General features: G+C 34.0%; 2 protein-coding genes and 1 long non-coding RNA gene across 33 annotated transcripts; 2 read left to right on the top strand and 1 right to left on the bottom strand.

Annotated features, from left to right (window-relative positions):
- Positions 1-326: 326 nt before the first annotated feature.
- On the top strand, positions 327-12,937 carry LOC146940782 (uncharacterized). 31 transcript variants are annotated; one of them, XM_085754521.1, is made up of 11 exons: positions 327-695; positions 898-966; positions 1,518-1,723; positions 3,728-4,910; positions 5,187-5,258; positions 5,557-5,628; positions 5,924-5,995; positions 6,292-6,363; positions 6,668-6,739; positions 7,032-7,103; positions 11,865-12,937. In XM_085754521.1, the coding sequence occupies exons 3-11, from the start codon at positions 1,646-1,648 to the stop codon at positions 12,341-12,343; spliced, it is 2,172 nt and encodes a 723-aa protein (XP_085610647.1). In that variant the 5' UTR covers positions 327-695; positions 898-966; positions 1,518-1,645; the 3' UTR covers positions 12,344-12,937. The 31 variants fall into 31 exon arrangements, with proteins under 31 accessions (XP_085610647.1, XP_085610643.1, XP_085610645.1 ...); XM_085754517.1 differs by having other exon boundaries at positions 1,471-1,723; XM_085754519.1 differs by having other exon boundaries at positions 841-966.
- On the bottom strand, positions 7,716-9,100 carry LOC146940783 (uncharacterized). The gene is made up of 2 exons (XR_015032152.1): positions 8,238-9,100; positions 7,716-8,151 (listed from the first exon to the last, which is right to left on the bottom strand). It is a non-coding gene; the product is annotated as an uncharacterized LOC146940783 (long non-coding RNA).
- A 1,340-nt stretch (positions 12,938-14,277) lies between the features above and the next one.
- LOC146940781 (Rhodanese/Cell cycle control phosphatase superfamily protein) lies at positions 14,278-21,159 on the top strand. Its single transcript, XM_085754513.1, has 14 exons — positions 14,278-14,315; positions 14,524-14,628; positions 14,724-15,512; positions 15,807-15,907; positions 16,013-16,127; positions 16,384-16,461; positions 16,627-16,719; positions 17,213-17,296; positions 18,264-18,362; positions 18,868-18,930; positions 19,311-19,341; positions 19,735-19,781; positions 19,985-20,043; positions 20,631-21,159. Exons 2-14 carry the CDS (start codon positions 14,551-14,553, stop codon positions 20,842-20,844), a joined length of 1,851 nt encoding a protein of 616 aa, XP_085610639.1. The 5' UTR covers positions 14,278-14,315; positions 14,524-14,550; the 3' UTR covers positions 20,845-21,159.
- The last annotated feature ends 1,567 nt before the right edge of the window (positions 21,160-22,726 follow it).

Here is a 22,726-nt window from a genome sequence, read left to right as displayed (position 1 = left end):
TACATTGAGCTACCTGGTGGGTTTGAAATGATCCATCCACCCATGTGTGGAGGCAGGCAGGTTATGATTATGATAATCTAAAAAACATGAATTCGATTATGTTGACTCTATTGAATCTCTAACGGAAAGAAAGAAGTGCCAATGCCAATACAGTTTTTACAAGTCTGTGTGCCAAGTGAAAGTGCCGTTTTTACAATATATAAATACGTGGTATCTCTATCCGTATTTTTTTGCGTATAACACCCGAAAACAGAGAGAAAAGAACGCAATTTGGAAGAGAGAGAAAAACTAACACATAAATAACGAAAAACATATGATACGAGAAGAAGCAATTGATACATATAATTGAGAGAGAGAGAGAGAGAGGAGAACGCAAGAAGCAGAAAGAAGAAAAACGAAAACCAAAAATCTAGAAACTACCACAAAAACAAAAACCCTCTTATTATTCTTTCATACCCATAATCTTAATCCTAATTAAAAACAATAAACACGTTTATTTCTTTCTATTATAATTCTCAATTCCCTTTTTTATTTTCATTTTTACTCTTTTTTCCTTTCTTCTCAATCAAAAAGAGATCTTGTTCTTCTTGTTCTTCTTCCTCTTCTTCATTGCCCACTTTGCAGTGGAAAAATCAATCCCAATCTCGAATCAGAGTTTCCTTTTCCCCTTTTCATCGATACCTATTATTGCTTAGGTATCCAAATTTCGTTTTTATTCCCTTTTTCCAATCAATTTTAGTGTTTTTTTTTTTATAATTAGGGTTAAAATTAGGTTTTTTATTTTGAAATTTTTGTGGGTGTTAGCGATACTCAGCTTATTTGCGTTGCTGAATTTTCTAGGGTTTCATTGGATCGTTACTTAATAGTTGCTGAATTGGAAATTTTTGGACTGATTAGGGTTTTGATCAAAAGCAAAGGAGGAGGGGTTCTTGCGTGAAATGGGCACATGCTCCGATCTCTTTAGAGGTTCGAATTGTGGATTTGGAGACCATTTGTACTTGGAGATTGTTTATTCTTAAGATCATGGTCTTTAACATTGCTGCTTTTATGAGCATGGAAGAGGATTGTTTATATTAATTCTTGTTTATTCAGTGATCACCAATTTTAGACACAGTGTAAAGGCTGAATTTTTCGTATTTTGGCCTTTTTTTCGTCTTTGTTGGGACATAATTCATGTTTAGGGCCATCACTGAAAGGATAATCTGATAATTGTTTGTTGCCCCCAAAGAAAATATAGAGGATATAAGATTATTACATTATTGTAAAGATCTTATTCCTAAGCAATTAGTTAACGGGGTTGTGTTGAATCATTTAGAATTTTACTACTAGTTACTAGTTAGTTTGATTGAGTGGTTGTTCTTGTCGTACTCAACGTTGATTTTGAATCAAATTTCAGTAATATTAGTTTCGGCTATTTGCATATTTGGTGAAGGAGTAAACCGTAGTGGTTTCCGTAATTTGTGTTTGTAGTGAGTAAGAAGCTTATGGAGGAATATTAAAGCTTGAAATGAATGCAGTGACATGGTGCATGGTCAAGAGAATAGTTGCTGGTTCGATCTCTTTCTGGAACAGTACTGCTGGAAAGTGATTGAAGCATTCTCAGTTTTGCAGAGAGGATACACTAGGCATATCTGGATTTTGTGCAATGTCGCGTTGCTTTCCATTTCCACCACCAGGATATGAAAAGAAATCTAGAACAGATGATGTGGATTTACTAAGAAAGGTTAATACAATTTTCCTGTATTATACTGTGCAAATTGTTTGTGACCTATCATTATCTGGAATGCAAAACTGGATTTTTTGCGAGCTTAACGTTAAATGTGCATGAATAAGGTTAATTTTTCAAGTTACTCCTAAGACTTCTTACCTTTGATTGGATGCCACCATTTTGTAAGATTTGAAATACCAGGCTGTCCTGACCTTAAAAATAGTTTGTAAAAATGTCTGCCATCATTTCATGGTATGATTTAATTTTTTCATTTGTTTCTTTTGAATGGTAGATAAATCCAACTTAGTTAAAGATCTATGTAAACCAATGACATGTAGCATTTGAAATGGTCACTTTGATATTCCACACACACAGAAAAACAAAAAGAGAACTGGTAGATAAATCCAACTTAGTTAAAGATCTCTGTAAACCAATGACATGTAGCGTTTGAAATGGTCACTTTGATATTCCACACACAAAAAAACAAAAAGATATTGTTTGATTGGGGTTTGGGTGCAAATGCAATCAACAATGATTGGCTTTTTGACCTATCTTGATCAATTGTGATTGTGAAGCCTTGGTTGATGGAGTTTTGACTGACTACAGTGCCTGCGTGCACACTCATCTATTTTTGATTGATGTTAGATGTTGTTTATCTCCGAATTTTTGATTTTGGACTGATGAGTTTCCTAGTGCTGAGCTTGTGGAGGGGAGTTCTACCTTTGCCGGTGAAGAGACAGTGATTAAAAGTCTTTTTCTTGTTTTTTTCACTTTCCTCTCAGATTTAAATAAGATCTTGGTCTGTATAGTTTGCACCCATTTATAGGTTTGGTCTCTTCAGGTTTTCTCCATTTTTGGGATACTAGTTCTTTTTTTAATGGCAAATGTTGTTAATGTTAGTCAGGTATTCAAACCCACATTGACACCGCCTATGTTTGACCCTCCAAACCACCCGGTCACTCAATTGGAATATCTATCTGTTCCTATATTTCACTCATTTGAGTTGGTATATGGTTGGAATGCTCTGATCTATCATATATTTATAAGTCAATTGGCTTTTTTCTTCTTCTGATTTTATGGGGCTGACATGCTTGGTGTGGGCTAAGGGAAGGTCAAAACATAGTTTATGATTAGATGTAGAATTAATTAGTAGTCATCAAATTATGAGCCCTTTGGATGGGAAAATAAATAGTTCACCTATTTTGTATGGTGGATAATGTTATGATGAATTGAAAATACGGTGGATATATTATGTTGAATCGAGGATGTCTAGAAAATTCAAACATAGATGCTGTTGGACATTATGAAATCTGTTTTAGGCGTACCATCTCTTTATGGATGATAAGCACACATAGAGAGTTGGACAAAACATAATTTTGATGTAAAAGAATAGCCTATGGGCTTGACTGTGTACTGTCCCGTTCAGAATAAATGTTAAAGCCTTGAGGGTAAGATATTATACTTATGATATGCTGTCCGGGACTAGGAGTCACTATAAGTGCATTAGCTCTATTTGGAACCAATGCTCTGCCAATTTATTTGTTAGGATTATTTTAATTTTGATATACAAGTTGGTGGATATTATTTACTTGCATAGTAGAACTCTTGTTGTAAGAAATTTCACCTACACTGGTGGCCATCCTTTTGTTGAACTTGATATGGATTCCTATGTCAGTATGGATTTTATTTATTGCAAGTAAAGTCATTATCTGATTGCAGAGTACTTTGTGTGTTAAATTAGGAACTAATTTTGCTTGTTAAATTAGGAACTTATTTATTGCAAGTAAAGTCATTATCTGATTGCATACTCTACATCGTTATGCTGATAGATTGGGATTTTGGAGGTCTTAAATTTGTTATTAATTTTGCTGGATCTTTAAGGACCATGTTGTGGTTATTCTTCTATAGATGCTATTCTCTTTATGCTCGTTTAAAGGGAGAAGTGGTGATGTGAAGTCATTTTGTTTGTTTCCTTACTCAATTTCTATTCATGATATTTTTTTTCACTTGAACTTCCAGGAAAGGCGCAAAGAAAAAAAACATAAAAAAGAGAAAAAAGACAGAGAGAAGAAGGAAAGTAAGGAAAATGGGGAAAAGGAAGGAAGGGATGGAAAGCATAAGGATAAAAAGGACAAAAAAGAAAAAAGCAGAGAAAAAAAGAAAGATAAAGATAAGGACAAGGACAAGGACAATGGTAAAGATAAAAGTAAAATCAGTGCTGCAGACGGGAGAGGATCTCCAGCACAAGCTCAGGGTCTTAATGCTGGTAACCTACATCAAAAGGAAATCAAACAGAATGATAAGAAGGCTTTCTTGTTTGAAGATAGACTTACCAAACAGCATGGCAGTAACAATGGAGAGAAGGCCAGAGAGAATAATCATCTGGTTGAGGAGAACAAGGACTCTAAATTCCTCATGGAGTTGGACAGGAGGATTAGGAACAATGATGGAGGAGCTGGGACTCAATTGGTTCAAAAATTTACCACTGCAGACTCTAGAAAGGATGAAGAGACTGTTAGGCTGGTTGCTAAAATTAGTGGCGCCGGCACCTGGCCTGATGGTAAGGAGAAGCTCCAGAATAAGGGTGTTGATGCTAAAAAGATTGATGGGAGAGGAATCCGTGCCGAGGCCCGACCAATTGGAAATGCAACAGTTCAGAATGATGCTGTTGATGGTAAAAAGATTGGCACCTGGCCTAATGGTAAGGAGAAGTTCCAGGATAAGGGCATTGATGCTAAAAAGATTGATGGGAGAGGAATCTGTACAGAGGCCCGACCAATTGGAAATGCAGCAGTTCAGAATCATGATGGGAACTGTCATCCTAGACCTTTGGAGAAGAATTTTGACAAAACTTTGGAAGGAAGAGTTGAAGGAACAGACAGGACTAAGGAAAAAAAAGATGATAAACGACGGGATAAAAGGAAAGATGATAAACGGGGAGATAAAAGGAAAGAAAAAGATAAGGAGAAAAAAGGGCACGGGAAGGACAAAGACAGGGATAAAGAGAAAAAAAAGGAAGAGAAAGCGAAACAGAAAATTGAAAATAGAAATGGAGAGCAGAATAAATTAAAAGACAGCAACAAAGCTGGTCCAGTAGACCCAAATTCTTCTACACAGGTATCCAAGAACAGTCATGAGAATTCTATCATTGGGGAAAATCTCAAGAAACGGAATGAAATTGATTCGAATGGAGTTCTACATGGTGAGTGCCATGTGTAATGAATTATATTCTGATTGCTGTTCAATGAATTCCATTAGGTATTTAGGTTGTCGTTGGACACATATTTGACCTAATAGAAAAACTACATTCTATGAGATTTTCTCTGGTTTCTAGTGATGTCATAACTAATTCTCGATATTTTCATAGTTGCGAATTTTTCGAATTTTTCGCCAGTATTACAATGTTCATTTTCTTGAGTTTGCATGCTCATTAATGTGGTTAGCCAACAATTTTACAATTCTTTAAATTATCTTACAGCCCATGAGAATTCTATCACCGGGGGAAATCTCAAGAAACGGAAGGAAATTGATTCTAATGGAGTTCTACATGGTGAGTGCCATGTGTGATGAATCACATTCTAATTGCTGCTCAATGAATTCCTTAGGTTGTCGTTAGACACTTATTTGACTTTTTTCTTTCTGCCGAGAGTACTATTTTGTTGACCTAACAGCAAAATTACATTCAATGAGATTATGTTGGGTTTCTACCTCTAGTGAGTCGCAACTATTTTGATATTTTCATGGTTGGAAATTTTTTCCATTATTACAATGTTCATTTTCTTGAGTTTTCTTTGCTCGTTTTTTATTGGTTAGCCACCAATTTTACAATTCTTTACATTTTCTTACAGCCCATGAGAATTCTATCACTGGGGGGAATCTCAAGAAACGGAAGGAAATTGATTCTAATGGAGTTCTACATGGTGAGTGCCATGTGTGATGAATCACGTTCTAATTGCTGCTCAATAAATTCCTTAGGTTGTCGTTACACTTATTTGACTTTTTTCTTACTGCCGAGAGTACTATTTTGTTGACCTAACAGCAAAATTACATTCAATGAGATTATGTTGGGTTTCTACCTCTATTGAGTCGCAACTATTTTGATATTTTCATAGTTGGAAATTTTTTCCATTACCACAATGTTCATTTTCTGGAGTTTGCATGCTCATTGTTTAGTGGTTAGCCAATAATTTTACAATTCTTTACATTTTCTTACAGCCCATGAGAATTCTATCACTGGGGGAAATCTCAAGAAACGGAAGGAAATTGATCCTAATGGAATTCTACATGGTGAGTGCCATGTGTGATGAATCACGATTTAATTACGGCTCAATGAATTCCTTAGGTTGTCGTTAGACACTTATATGACTTTTTTCTTACTGCCGAGAGTACTGTTTTGTTGACCTTATATCAAAATTACATTCAATGAGATTATGTTGGGTTCTACCTCTAGTGAGTCACAACTATTTCGATATTTTCATAGTTCGAAACTTTTTCATTTATTACAATGTTCATTTTCTTGAGTTTGCATGCTCATTGTTTTTTGGTTAGCTAACAATTTTACAATTCTTTAAATTTTCTTACAGCCCATGAGAATTCTATCATTGGGGACAATCTCAAGAAACAGAAGGAAATTGAATCTAATGGAGTTCTACATGGTGAGTGCCATGCGTGACGAATCATGTTCTAATTGCTGCTTAATGAATTCCATTGGGTTGTCGTTAGACACATATTTTACTTTTTTCTTACTGCCGTTAGAGTCGTATTTCATTGACCTAACAGCAAAACTACATTCTATGAGATTTTGTCTTGTTTCTTGTGATGTCACAACTATTTTGTGGTTGGGAATTATCATAGTTGGGATTTTTTTTCCATTATTTCAATGTTCATTTTCTCTGAGTTTGTATGCTCATTGTTTTGTGGTTAGCTAACGATTTTACAATTCTTTAAATTTTCTTACAGCCCATGAAAATTCTATCATTGGTGACAATCTCAAGAAACCGAAGGAAATTAATTCTAATGGAGTTTTACATGGTGAGTGCCATGTGTGATGAATCATGTTCTTATTGCTGCTCAATGACTTTGATTAGGTTGTCGTTCAACACATATTTGACTTTTTTCTTACTTCTGTCGGAGTCCTATTTTGTTGACCCAATAGCAAAACTACATTCTATGATATTTAGTCGGGTTTCTAGTGATGTCACAACTATTTTTGGGATTTTTTTTCCATCATTACAATGTTCATTTTCTTGAGTTTGTTGTATGCTTATTGTTTTGTGGGTTAGCTAACAATTTTACAATTGTTTAAATTTAAATTTTCTCACAGCTCATGGGAATTCTATCATTGGGGACAATCTCAAGAAACGGAAGGAAATTGATTCCAATGGAGTTCTACATGGTGAGTGGCATGTGTCATTACACGTTCTAATTGCTGTTCAATGAATTCTATTGGGTTGGCGTTAGACACATATTTGACTTTTTTTTCTTACTACTGTTAGAGTACTACTAGAACGCCGACCCGTGCAACGCACAGGTCTCACGGGCAGGAATAATTTGATACATAATAAAACGAATAATTAATAAAGTTTTTAGTCCCTATAAATATATCAAATTTAGTTTTTAGTCCTCGTAAATTTTTTTGATAGATTTTGGTTTCTATAAAAAATTTCAGCACGTAGTTTAGTCCCTATTAAATTAAAATTTATTTAATTATGCTTAAAATTTTAAATTTTTTAATCATCTGTTACATACTTGTTTAAAACATTATAAAATGTTCCTTCGCTTAAACACATACTAAGCAAAGGCAAGCATACTAACTTGGTTTTATCAATCTGTACTTTTAATTTAACATGTGAATGCGTGGGATCTAGTTACTCAAGCCAAATCAGTATTGGGTTTTCTTCATCAAGCATACCAACTTGGTGAATGACTATCTAACATTCAGAAAAATATTAACACCTTCCGGAGGTAAATCTAAAAATAAATTTCGTACATTTAGAGGTCGAAGCGCTAATAAAAGACAATGATAATAAATTGTTGAATTAATACTTATGGCAATGAATAAATTTATTTAGGTGGACTGGAAAAAGTTTCCTTAGCTAAGTAAATATAGCCGACACAGCAACTTGAAGAAAATTAAAAACCAAACTGTAAAAAACAAAAGGAAAAAACACAGATTATTTAATGTCTGATTTATGCAGATTGAAGGAATTCGATAACAAAGCAAACGGCTCTAGCATTCGAGCAAGCTAAACATCTTTGTCGTCCTTGTGCTCAATTTTGACACGAACAACTCTGGTAGGTTTTGTGGCCGACGTCTGGCCAGCTTCATCATCATCAACAGCCACATAGTCAATGCTTTTAGAGGACCTCTTAGCACCTGTTTTGGTGGTTGGTGTGTCAATCACACATGTATTGCTGCATGAGTCCTCAGCCTCTGGTACATCCTGCAGACATTGGCGGCAAACAATTTGATCAATTGTGTTACGAATTAAACCTTTACGGACTCATGAAAGATTAATGTAATAATTACCATCTGAACATTTGAATTGTTTGGCGCAGCACAATCCACACTAAGCTCAACAACAGATCCATCGTCGGAGTTATTAATTGTATTTGTTTCTCTACTGACTTTAGTCTCGTAGAGCTAACGTGCCTGCATGCACCTTCCATTCCACCGTAAAGACTCATCGCCACTGTATCAGAACACTTTTCACCACTGTTGCCTCCATCGATTCCTCACCGAACAGATCAGTTACCATACATTGATTGATTAGTAACTAATTTAGTAAGGGAACCATAGTTTCAATTATAAAATTAAAAAAGTATACCAAAAATTATATTAGGAGAATACCAGCACACAGATTTTTTAGCAAACAAATGAATAGTCACGTAACCGTTTAAAATTCCAGTGTAAACTTAAAAATGTCGTGATTTTATAGGAACTAAACATATTTATTTATAAACATAAAATTTCATTAGATATAGATAAAGAAACTATAAATTGTAATAAGTTAAATATAAAGTATGTAAATAAATTAAAAATTAAAAATATAATTATGTCTATATATACTATATTTTATTACCGTGTTTTTTAAATTCGTTTAAATATTATTTTAATTAATGGTTAAGAAAAGGGAAAATTTCTTATACGATATTTAGTGTGACAATAACAATAGTTAAATATCATAGTAATATGAAATCATGAATATAAATATGATAAAGGGCGACAACGGATTATACCCATGTTGGAGAATCGACTTAAACTAAACAATTTTAGAAGCTACTATGCATGTGTTTGATTATGCGGTGACCAAAATTGAGTTTGATTGAATTGATTTTATATATTTTTTTTGAAAAATAAAAGAAGGATTATATTAATTGGAAATGGATCCCAAATTTCTTTTGGATTTTCTTCTACCCAAATCTTATTTAAAAGACTTAAACGCACTTTTGGCCCCTAACTTTATCGTAGTTGCAATTTTGGTCCCCTATTAAAAAAAAACCACTTTTTAACCCCCTAAGTTTACCCTTTTTTTTCAACTTTAAGGTCCCCTTAATCTTGACTCTATCAACGCCCACGTGGCTCATCACTTAAGTGAGTTGGACGCCACATGCATTATTTTTCAATTAAATTTAAAAGAAAAAGCCACATGTGTATATTATAATTAAAGAAACAAAAAAGAAAAAGGTAATGGGAAGGGGCGCACGTGACAATCTTCATCTAAAACACAAACAACGATGTGAGCAGCTCAACATCTTATAACATGAACAACAACAAACCACTTATTATCAAAAGAAAAAAAAACTATGGTCCTCTTTAGAAAGAATTTATCAGGCCACACTCATGCTTTCTCACCTACCATTTCTTCTTCTTTTTCATGGATAAGAAAATTCAAGGATGAAGGTGACATTCACAGCCATGGTCATGTGTATTTATAGTTATACCGTATGAAAGAAAGAAGTAACAAACAACACCTTTGTGTTCTTAGTAAAGTGGATGAAAAAATGGGGGGAAAAAAATTAGGTTTAGGGTTAGCTTTACGGATTAAGCATTTACCACGGTTTAGGGTTTATTTTTATCGAGAGAAACAGGTTTAGGGCTTCGTATATATAACCAAAATATTTGCTTCATAAAAAAAAGGCGAGGATAAGAATAAAATTTGTGCGATGCATTTTTTTAGATGGAATTTGTTATGTTAAATTGCAATCGTAAAAGTGTAGAAAATATTTGTTTCAAAAAAAAAAAAGGAGGATACGAATGAAATTTGTTAGGTTAATTTTTTTTTTTGAAAGGGAAATTTGTTAGGTTAATTAATAAATAAGGATTCGGATGGCCAAAACTATAGGAAAACAAATTTCGGATTTAAGTGAATTGATAACAAATTTCGGATATGACCAAAATTATAATTAGAGATAAATATGAAATAGTTGTTTCGGAAAATAGAAGAGATAAATACGAAATAGTTGTTTTGGAAAATAGAAGAGATAAATATAATATGATCAATGGCTAAAATTGAATGGCGCCTAAATGCGCAAGATCCAATGGCTTAGAAAAGTGGATGAAAAAATGGGGGGAAAAATTAGGTTTAGGGTTAGCTTTACGGATTAAGCATTTACCACGGTTTAGGGTTTATTTTTATCGAGAGAAACAGGTTTAGGGCTTCGTATATATAACCAAAATATTTGCTTCATAAAAAAAGGCGAGGATAAGAATAAAATTTGTGCGATGCATTTTTTTAGATGGAATTTGTTATGTTAAATTGCAATCGTAAAAGTGTAGAAAATATTTGTTTCAAAAAAAAAAAAGGAGGATACGAATGAAATTTGTTAGGTTAATTTTTTTTTTTTTTGAAAGGGAAATTTGTTAGGTTAATTAATAAATAAGGATTCGGATGGCCAAAACTATAGGAAAACAAATTTCGGATTTAAGTGAATTGATAACAAATTTCGGATATGACCAAAATTATAATTAGAGATAAATATGAAATAGTTGTTTCGGAAAATAGAAGAGATAAATACGAAATAGTTGTTTCGGAAAATAGAAGAGATAAATATAATATGATCAATGGCTAAAATTGAATGGCGCCTAAATGCGCAAGATCCAATGGTTTAGAAAAGTGGATGAAAAAATGGGGGGAAAAAAATTAGGTTTAGGGTTAGCTTTACGGGTTAAGCTTTAGTAAATAAGATTATAATTAGAGATAAATATGAAATAGTTGTTTCGGAAAATAGAAGAGATAAATACGAAATAGTTGTTTTGGAAAATAGAAGAGATAAATATAATATGATCAATGGCTAAAATTGAATGGCGCCTAAATGCGCAAGATCCAATGGCTTAGAAAAGTGGATGAAAAAATGGGGGGAAAAATTAGGTTTAGGGTTAGCTTTACGGATTAAGCATTTACCACGGTTTAGGGTTTATTTTTATCGAGAGAAACAGGTTTAGGGCTTCGTATATATAACCAAAATATTTGCTTCATAAAAAAAGGCGAGGATAAGAATAAAATTTGTGCGATGCATTTTTTTAGATGGAATTTGTTATGTTAAATTGCAATCGTAAAAGTGTAGAAAATATTTGTTTCAAAAAAAAAAAAGGAGGATACGAATGAAATTTGTTAGGTTAATTTTTTTTTTTTTTGAAAGGGAAATTTGTTAGGTTAATTAATAAATAAGGATTCGGATGGCCAAAACTATAGGAAAACAAATTTCGGATTTAAGTGAATTGATAACAAATTTCGGATATGACCAAAATTATAATTAGAGATAAATATGAAATAGTTGTTTCGGAAAATAGAAGAGATAAATACGAAATAGTTGTTTCGGAAAATAGAAGAGATAAATATAATATGATCAATGGCTAAAATTGAATGGCGCCTAAATGCGCAAGATCCAATGGTTTAGAAAAGTGGATGAAAAAATGGGGGGAAAAAATTAGGTTTAGGGTTAGCTTTACGGGTTAAGCTTTAGTAAATAAGATTATGTTGACCTAATAGCAAAACTACATTCTGTGAGAGTTTGTCAGGCCTCTAGTGATGTCACAACTATTTTGATATTTTTGAGATTCATTTTCCCATGACAGGTTCATTTTTCTTGAGTTTGTATGCTCATTGTTTTGAGATTAGCTAACAATTTTACAATTCTTTGAATTTTCTTACAGCCCATGACAGTAGGCCCAGTATGTTGCCAGGACCCTCTTCCTCTCATCCTTTCACTGAAAATGGAAGGTTATTGGAACCTTGCCAAATTTCCCTTATAAATGCTTCAGATGGGCCTGCAGCCACCACTAATGTTAAGGTAGAAAACAAGGATCGCAAGATAAATGGCATCATTGAAGCTCCAACATCCGTGGTTTCCCCAAACAAGATTCCCACTGCCACAGTGCCAGCTAATCCCGTGATTAAAATACCTAAACCACATCCAGATACCAAGTACATAAGTCAGGTATATTCCGTGCCAAAAGCAAATGAGTGGTCTGATTTTGATGACCAAGAGTGGCTGTTTGGCAGCAATCATTCCCAAGAAAGAAAACCTGTGGTGAAGTCTTCAGAGGTTGTGGATACACTGCAGGTATGGGCAGAAGCTGTTCATATAGAACCTGCTGATGTTTTTGCTCTGCCATATGTCATTCCGTATTGATTGGCTATTCGTGTGGCACACGATACTTCAAAATTATCTGCACAAAAAACCGTCTGTTGGCTCACCTCTTTGGGAGAAACAGCAGCCCTTGGGCTAGAAATTTACTTCACACTTTGATGATGCATTCTTTTATCATTTGTGAGCTAACTTGCCTTTATCGTAAGCTGTTTGGATGGACACTTATGCCTGGCTGACTACCTTGATCTAGAACTGATTTGAAGGGAAATTTGTGCCACAAAGTGATTGCATAATCTGCATGCTTGGTGCATTGCTGCAGGCCAAGTTGGGGGTGTGTAGCTCTCACTTCACGCCTTATAGCAACAATTCATTCACAAAGCAGACCTCATAAAGATAGCCACATGTTGTGAAGAAGGGATGTACAAGCTTGTGCAACTTTTGTTTTCTTCCTTCAAAAAATTATTTTTGCCTAGAGTTGAGCTTGGGCAACTAGCCTTTTCTAATTTAGAACGAGAATTTGAGAGAAATTAGATATGGCTTATGCAACTTCACCACAATTTTGATTTGTAACATAGAACTTTTATTCACAAAATATGTACGATAGCTAAGGGAAAAAGTAGTAGCCGGATTCGCTTACTTATCTGTGTAAAATTTTCTTGGTTATGTCTTCCTTTTGCACTAGTGCTTGCTAACAGAAAAGGCAAGGTTGAGTTGAAATTATTACAAGGGATAATCATACAAGGGTTATTGTTAAATTTACTTTCAAATTTGTACAGTAGATAATCTTAATTAATTCATCAATTTTCAGCTATAAATATTTATTATTATTTTTGTAAAAAAAAGCTGTAAACTTATTTTGGGTATACAAGTAGACATGGCTACGGGGTGGGTCGGGGGCGGGTTTAAGCGCCCTCGTCCCCAAACCGTATTGGGGGTAAAAATTGAACACCCAACCCATCCTCAACGGTGACGGGTCTCCTGGCCTCGGCCCCGCCCCCACCCGTGAAAACTCTATTTTTTATAAAATATTTAAAAAATGCATATTTTTTCATAGCAACAAAAAACAATATTAATAATTAAAGATCTAATAAACTTTTTTCAAAAGAGAAAAATAATTATAATAAACATGTTTCTAAAGAGTAATAATAAATTAAAATAGGTTGGTGCTTATGGAAATAAGATTATAAAATTTAATAATGTAAATTTTAAAAAGCGGGTGCGGGGTGGGTATAAGCATTCGTTGCCCCCGTACTAAAAACATAAATTTTCCCCACACCCGCACCCAGTTAAATCGGCTTTTTCCTGTTAAATTTGGGGAGGGGCGGCCGAGTCTGGACGGGGGTGGGTTTTGTTGCCATGTCTATATACAAGTAGGTTTGATTACCCAAATTAATCAAATAGGGGTGGCGAATGAAAGTTGGGTTGCTTCATATTTAATTTAAATAAAAATCTATCTCTTAACTCATGGCTTAGAGATGAAGTTAGTGTGACTAAAACAAAGTGATTGAACTCAAATGATTATTAAGTTTCATCAAATCAAATGACGAATTGTTTGAAAGAACTCGTATTAGATGTTTGGATGGAACAATTTTTTATTAGATTATACGTATGTTACGGCTAAACTTTGGATTATGGATCCCTCTTCTAAGAACAAAAATGTCATGTCAAAGTTTCTCTGGATTTATTTTGATCGTGGTTGAAATGATTTGAACTTTCAAAGTGTCTTAAGCAGCGAATTTGTTTCGGATTTAGAAATAAAAAAATGAGTGATCCATGTGTGATGTGAGTATCTATTTCTATCGTTACGTTGGTTCATGATATTACATTAGAGACAAAAAATTGTGGTAGCCAATAAGATGAGTTAGTCATGTTCAACCATACCCTCTATTTCCTTCTTCTGGATAATCAACCAACAATATTCCACAAAATTTTCTTATCAACACGAATAAATAAATAAGAAATAAAAAACTTCAATCAATTTATTACAAATAATAATACACTCAAAGGAGCTAAGGTGAGTGCCTTCTATTAAAATAAAACATTTAAATTAAATTAATTAAATTTAGATTAAAGTAGTTAGTGTAATTTGGATTGGAGATTGATTAATTCACTCTGAAACTCAAACATGATAATAACAATCTATCTATCAAGTGATTAAACTTCACACATTTTAGAATCTTTCTTCCTTTTATTCCAATATTGCATGCATTGATTTTAAGCAGAGGATGATAGCTGCAAAGACTTGATTGATGAGTTCATCCATTCAACTCAACATGAAAATGTTGCCTTTTTGCTCAGCCACACCGTGTTATTCCCCTTCTTCTCAGGTCTATTTCTATCCATTCAACTTTTATCATCTTTATCACTATTTGAAACTCGGTAGGACCAATCACTTATAACAGTTAATCTTTTGTTATTGCAGATTCCCTTATTTGGGGGACTTCAATCTCTATGTCCAATTCGAAAGGATTTTGAGAGTAGAGGCGTGGTAGAAGAAAATGTACATTTAGGTTTGCATTATGGAACACCCTCACTCAGAACTTCATTTACAACACAAGCTATAAACACTGTCTCAGTTTGGGAAAATTCACCACTTAGTGCTGGAGAATTCAGATATAGTTTATCTACCGCGCCCGAGGAATTAGTAGACTTTGCAAAACAATCAACTGAAGGGTCTGATGCATTAGTAGCACCTGCTGTGCAACCAGAAGCAATATTATCAAGTACTGATACAACGTCGGGGAATGAATCATTAGCAGCAACTAAAGCAAGTGCCACTGAAGTTTTTGCTGGAATCAATGAGACATTCAGCGACTCAATTAATAAGGGAGAAAATGCTCTTCGAAGCTCAGTGGATTCGGCAATTTCTTTTATTGATTCCGTTGTTAAAAATGCTACTACGTCTGCAGATAATGCTTTTAGTAAGGTGTTTTCTGCTGCTGATCAAACGGGGGAGTTAGCGAATAAGAAAATTACTAGCTTTTCAAGTGAAATAGATGGAGTCACCAGCAAAGCGCCTGGTTTGGTTATTGATGTGTTGCGCCGTACAGTGGTTGCAGTTGAGAGTTCTCTGTCAAGTGGGGCTTCTTATGTTGTTTACCTATATGGGTCGGCCAAGGAGTTTCTTCCTGCAGAGATCAGGGATACAGTCAATATATATGAAGATAAAGCAGCACAAGTCTTGAGGCCTGTTGGGTCTGCAACTCAACAGGTAACATATTCATAGAGATTCAACAGGATTCTAAGTCTTAGCTTCCCTAAAAAATTTCATTTTGTTTAATGTCTGTGAAGTTTGATTTGAATTGTCAAATGAGTCAAAACGTCTTATATATGGACGACTCTTCTTCAGCTCTAGCATAAGAAGTTCGTTGCTTTAATTCATGCTTGAAATTGTGCGTTCTTGTTCTTAATATATGCTGTTTCATTTCACAAACATTATGAATTTGCCAGCAATTTTCTAGCCTGTTCACAAATCGTATGTTGATAATTTATGTCTAATAAGCAGATATACATGGCTTTCTATTCACTGGAGAAGAGTCTTGGCTTGGATCCAAATGACCCAATTATTCCATTTGTTGTTTTTGTGGGCTCTTCAGCAACATTATGGTATGAAATTATCTTTCCTCAAAAGTAAAATTTGTTATAAATCTACATTGAAGAATTAGATTTTCATCACAAACACCATCTATAATAGATGTCAGATATATGCAGGACTATTTATTGGTTGTGGAAATATGGAGGTTACTCGGGAGATTTATCCCCTAAATCAGCTTTCGAGCTCTTGGCCGGGGACTCAAATGCTGTACTTATAGATGTCCGCTCCGAGGCAAGTTATGGTCAATTTTTGAGGCATTTTTAATTCAAAGCGGGAGAAACAGTCATACATTTTATGAAAGCAAAGTCAGGATATCTTGTGTTTTGAATCTTTTGATGCCCATTCTATGTTTGTTCCACTCTTTTTCTAATCTCAAACTATGATACTTTGGTGGAATGGAAGTTTTCCTATCTGTTTGCATTTGTTTGGCCAACTATTTTCATATCAATGTTGATCAATGAAGTTGCTGCTCCTTTCCTTTATGCAGGACTTGCGAGAAAAAGATGGTATTCCTGATATTCGACGGGCTGCTCGGTTTCGCTATGCGAGTGTAACTCCAATTGAGGTTGGTTTAAAACATGATGATATTTAAAAATTGTGGCGAGTATATTTATGGAATGCCTTACCTATGTGAAATGGAACAGGTCCAGAATCTTGGTCATTTATTCTATGGATAAGTAATTAATTTGTTATCTAGCACTACTAAAATAACATATCATGTCCATTTCAGGTTGATGGCTCCATACGCAAGTTGTTGAAGGGTGGTAGAGACCTAGATGACTCCTTGATCGCTGCTATTATTCAAAATTTGAAAATTGTTAAGGTATTTTGCCTTGCATCTCGAAACAGGGTCTATTGTTCTGAATAAAGTTAGTTGGAAGTGTATGGAATAACCCCTAGACGCTTGGCAAAATTTTCTTCCATATGAAACTCTCGGATATCAATGTTTTATACACAACCTTCAGTTTCATTCTTTTTACTTTGATATTATAACAATAGGCAATTGAACGTCAAAAGATATCTGTGTGTTAAAGTTAGGTTGTTTTTATAAAACATGTAGTCTTTTTGTAGTTTCGTCATTTTATGTTTATTTTTTGGAGGACATTAGATGGAGTTATATAGTGACTGTGTACTTTGTACCCTGCATGATAGGTGTAGGTCTGTTTAATATATATATATATATATATATATATATATATATATATATATATATAATATATATATATATATATATTCAACGACTAGAAGTTCGCCTAAGAATACCTTTTTATTTTCACCTAATAATCTATCAGAAACTTAATTTATGTGGTCTATAGGACAGTTCCAAGGTTATTGTGTTGGATGCTGATGGTACTCGTTCTAAAGGCATTGCAAGATCCTTGAAGAAAATTGGGGTTAAGGTAAGTCTGTCAATAACTGCTGAGATACTTGCTGCAAATCTTTAATGTGTTGGCGATATATAACATAAATTTACTGCTGCAATCCATTATGTAAATTATCTAACCTGCCATCTGTCCTACTATTTATTCGTTCATCTAAATTCCTTCCAAACCTTATTTTGTTGCTGAAGCCTGTGCCTAACAGAATGTATAGCTTTGTGGTAGGAGATTTGGTATCTAGATAACAAATAACAGTTTTTCCTGCTTCTATATCTGATATAGGATCATTGAAACTTGTAATTGTATTTCAAGGTTAGGGTTGAAGAGCCTTGGCATGGTGAAAAGTAGGATAATCTATTAATAATAGAGAAAAATTCTGGATTATTCTATATAACTCAAATATTTGTTAGTGTCTGCATGATTTCCTACAAAGAAGTATCTCTATCATATTATCTAATAGTATTGCGCATGTTCACCTCAGTTATGAGTGTAAACTGAACTCATGCACAAATGCTAATACATGGTGAGTTGCAGTACATAACAGCCCATCACTAGATGAGACACTCTGATGGTTTAGATTTGAAATTGTAAATGAAAAAGGCAAAAACTAGAATTTATGAATTTTAGATTCCCTAACTCATATATGTTCAAACTAAACACTTAGTCCTTTACTGTCAACATAAATGCTAATCAGATTTGTTTTCAAACTTGGGGACAGTTCCTTTAAACCATAGTATGTGCTTTAGTGGTGATTCACTAATAGACGCCCTATACTGACCCACTTGGGTTGGCCTGTTGGTGTTGGCTTGGGACCTTGGAGTGTGCTTCTCTCAAGGTTCAGGTTCGATTCTCGCAGGTGTCAATTTGGGCGGGCTAGTTTGGCTTATTAAAAAAAAAAAACTAATAGACGCCCTATGCACAATCAACTTATTCATCATTCATTGAAATCCGATCCATATATGTAACTAGTCATGTTGATATTTTACAGAATCCGTACTTGGTCGAAGGTGGCTTTCAGTCTTGGGTAAAACAAAGTCTCCGCATCAAGGAACTCAAACCTGAAACAGCACTTACCATACTCAATGAGGTATTTGTCAAACTATTTTTGCTCATACATATTGTTATGGATATGAATTTCACTAGGCACTAGCATACATAACCAAAAATAATAGGATGAAAGCTCGGTTCTGTAATACTAACAATTTAGGATGAATCCTCTTCTTACCCAGCCTACTGTTTTAGCTAATCACCTAATCAATTCTTTATTTTTAATGCATGCAAAAGATATTAAGGATAACCTAATTTGACTAAGGGTCCTTCTGTTTTTTTATACAAAAGCCAATTTTTATTCAAAAGATATGTTTTATAAAACTTGTAGTAGCTAATAAGTTTCTTTTTTGGGGGGGGGGGGGGGGGGGTGGATTCTCATGAAAAGCTATTTCAATGCTTTTCTTAGAGGTTCAAATTAGCAGCTTCAGAAAAAAAATGGCTCTAAAAAAAGTTGCATTGTGGGATCACTTTTTTTAAAGCTTAAGAAAATAAATATATGTTGGTCTTTTCATCAGTGCATATGCATTTTTGTATGTTCACAGGAAGCTGAAGCAATTCTAGAGGATATTAGACCTTCTCCTTGGCAATTTTTAGGTTTTGGTACGGTAAGTGTCAACTTCGTAATTTTTACAACCAGTCAGTTATTTGTCATTTTTGTTGGATTCTCTGTATGCTTATCGTTAAGTTAATTTAATGAGGTTCACGTTATTTCATAACAAAGTATGGAGAATACCTCAATACAGTAGAAAACAGGTTTTTAGTCAAGCAACTTATATTGAGAAAAATAAAATAGAAAAATGGAATTGATAGCACTTTCTATCTATTTAATTTATCCTATCTTCAACAATTTTCTTTCGTAAATATGACGTTTTCTTCCTTGATACCACGAAAGCATCCTTGTCATATTTTGATTTGATAAGAAATGCTTACATGATTTTATTTGATTGTTATTATCTGCTAATAAATGCAACTACTTTTTATTCAGGCACTACTTGCAGGGTCATATGCATTAGTAGGTATGTGCATGTTCTTTCCCATAAACTAAGAATTTATTCAGAATTGAATTTTTTTGGACTACATCTAAAGAGTGTGGCAGTTAGTCCGGGGTCGTGAGACTTTGTCCCTTTAGTATGTTCCTCTGCAAGCATATAACTAACTACAAATGCCAGTTTATATGTGAAGTTGGCTAGTTTACTTCTCACAAATGTTTTAAGAGCTTATATCGTGTTTGAAATTTTATTTTGATTCTGTAGCTTAAATGAAAGTTCTAATTCCTTGTAACATCATGCACAAGTGACTGGAAGTCTTCAAATTTTTTATAGTGAAAACCTGGTTTCCCCCACTTTATTGTTAACCATTCGTTTATTTGATTGTCCTGATCTGACAAAGCGCAATCATTATTGTCGCAGAGTGGGAGAAAACATTGCAGTTAATTGGTGTATTTGGCCTCAGTCTGGTATGTATATTTTCCATTCGGCAAGTGCTTCAATTAAATACTGTTTCTTTAAAAGAATATGGTTCATATATCAACTAATGTTGGGAATAGCATAATGGGCCCATAATTTTATCTACTGGGAAATTCTCATATTTATCCAGTTTTAAGGTCAGTAACATTGGAGATTTTTCATTTCCTTATATTTTTTGAATGTGCATCACCAGACCATATATCTGCGGGTTTCTTCGTATGAAAGGTCAGAAGATTTGAACCAAGATGTGAGGTGAGTATACTTCATGATGGATATTTGGTCATATAGTCATCAAATTAGACAATGTTTGAATAATTTAATTATCATCCCATAGTCATATATGTATTCAGTCATCTTAATATAAGTCATGGTAGATGTACACAAGCTTTTCATTTCTATGTTGTGAACTATTGGCTATATAGCAGTATGGATTGTGTTCATTAAATTTGTCATTGCATATACATAAAAGTCAGCATTTCAAACGTGTAAAAGGATCAGAAATTGTGTTTGTGTGCCTCGATAGACAGATATGAGCAAACATAAAGAGTGTCGCCCAAATCCACATGCAGTTTCCATTTTAGACTTCATGTAGCTAAACGAACTATTTTTTCCCTAATACAAGATAAACTAACTCTTAAGGCATAACTTTTGTTATCTTGTATTTTCTTCTTGAGTGTTACAAATATTGTAACATATCAACACCTAGAAAAACACATGTTTTCAATTAGCAAATAGCAACTAGTGAACTAACACTACCAGCTTGTGTACCCTATCTTGGCATTTTTACTCTAGCATCTGTAATGAAATTTAACTTGTTTGTCTTCTTCTGTCCTGTAAAGGTTTTTGTTGCTTGCTCCTGTTAAAATTGGAGGTCAGGCATTTTCATGGGCTGCTGGAAAATTGGAATCAAATGGCATAGGGTTACCTACATCACCTTCATCATTGGATGTTCAGAACCGGGTACTACAGGCTGCTGCCAAACATGAATCCCAACCATCTGATAGTGAAGGGAGCCAAGACCCGACTCCTGAATCCACAGTTTCTCTCAATTAAAATGTATGAGAATATTGTTCCAGATTGTCATGTGCTGACAGGGAAGAACAGAGATTTGTATGGTCACAACAAGATAACTCACATGACTTGAATTGAAGTATGCAAGTTGACATTATCCAATCTTTTCTAAACATTGTGCAGCCAACACAAAGATGATTATTATTTTTAGTGCCACAAGTTGCAAGATTGCCACAACCATCAAAATAGTAAGAGTGAAATGTAATTGTTAAATAAACTATTATTTGCATGATACAAATTGTACTGACTATTTCTGGTGTTGCAACAAATAGTTTTATAAACTATATTCTTCGATAAGTTCGTTTGATGTTTAGGTCTTCTACAAACTTCTTTTGCTCAGAGCCTTCACCCCAATCATCAATGTAAAATATAAATAAATACAAACTTCTTTTGTCCACAGCCAGATCCATTGTGTCAATACCCTTATAGCTAATCTAGATCATTGATCATCAAGTTTTGTTAAGAATGACAAGTATTATGCAGGAATAAATGTATTATATGATGATGATGATGTGTTTCCATTCTCTTTTACCAAAATATTAATCACATGTTGAGCCAAAACGGATGTTTTAGGCCTCATCTTTTTTTTTTTTTTTGAGAGAAGGTCTCATCTTTTTAAAAGACAAAAAATTGACCTTTTTTTTTTCATTTTATAATTAAAGACTTTGATTACAAATAATCATCTATGTATTCACACACTCAAGTAAAGGTATTGGGGTTCGAATTTCGATTATGATGTCTGACCTAACAATTTTAGTATTTTTATCAGTTGAAAATACAGATTTACACATCCTAAGGCGTAAGTAACCATCCTATATCGGCCATTGCCATCGTTGGTCACTATTGTGTTGGGTTGGACTACATCTCATTTTTTTAATATGAGAGACCAACGTACTATCACCACCAACACATAACTATAACGGGCAATTATTGCGATCAACCTCAACAAGGCGACAACCCACCTTCATATCAGCATCAACGCTAGCCAACAAAGATAACATACATTAAAATAAAAATTGAAAAATGAAGCATCATGTTGAGTAAGCTGAACACAGTGTTATGGTTGATTAAAAAAAAACACCGGTGTATTCAAGGATACTAAAAAATAAACATTGTGGTGTGTTCAAGGATTTCATCCTGCAAGGTTTAGAAACAAAATAATATGGGTTCATTGAAATTTATCATTAAAGTGAATAAGTGGAAAATTTGGAGTTCGAACCTCCGCCCGCCCCTACATACTACAATATCTCACCAACAAAGTTAAGCAGTATGATATGATAATAGGCCGGACCGAGCCGAGCTCTGCTTAAATAGGTCAGTACTAATTGAAAAAACTGAAGCCTAAGCCTCACCTATTAGCATGTCAAAGACTTTATTTTAAGCCTGACCTTACCTTCTTAAAAGTCCGACCTGGCCTATTAGCCTGACGAAAAGCCTAATTTGTACTAACAATTTTAAATAGAACATTTGACCTATTTATAAAATGGCTTATAAGCATATATTTTTTAAATGACTAATAGGCCAATAAAATTATGTAAAGCATGTACATCCATTCCACCATGTAGAGGCTAATTGTATTATATAATGGAGTATATATAATTACACCTATATAGACCGACCTGATAGGTCTAATAAGCTTTTCTATAAGCGTTAGTCTGACCTATTTAAATTAATGAGCTTTTTAAAAAGCTTAAACCTAACCTATTTAATAAACGAGCCAGGCTTTAAGTAGGCCGGGTCATAGGCCCCTTACGGTCGACATGACATATTCCCACCGTTACATTTTGAGTTAAATTTAATTAAAAAAGAAGCATGTTTCGGAGATGTATTCTTCTTTTTTAATTAAATTTAACTCAAAATATTG

The sequence above is a fragment of the Medicago sativa genome, chromosome 3 (genome assembly GCF_051527215.1).
Source record: "Medicago sativa cultivar Bolivia chromosome 3, Bolivia_mono, whole genome shotgun sequence".
NCBI lineage: Eukaryota > Viridiplantae > Streptophyta > Magnoliopsida > Fabales > Fabaceae > Medicago > Medicago sativa.
The sequence above is the reverse complement of the archived record's forward strand: the minus strand, read 5'-3'. Positions and strand labels throughout refer to the sequence as shown.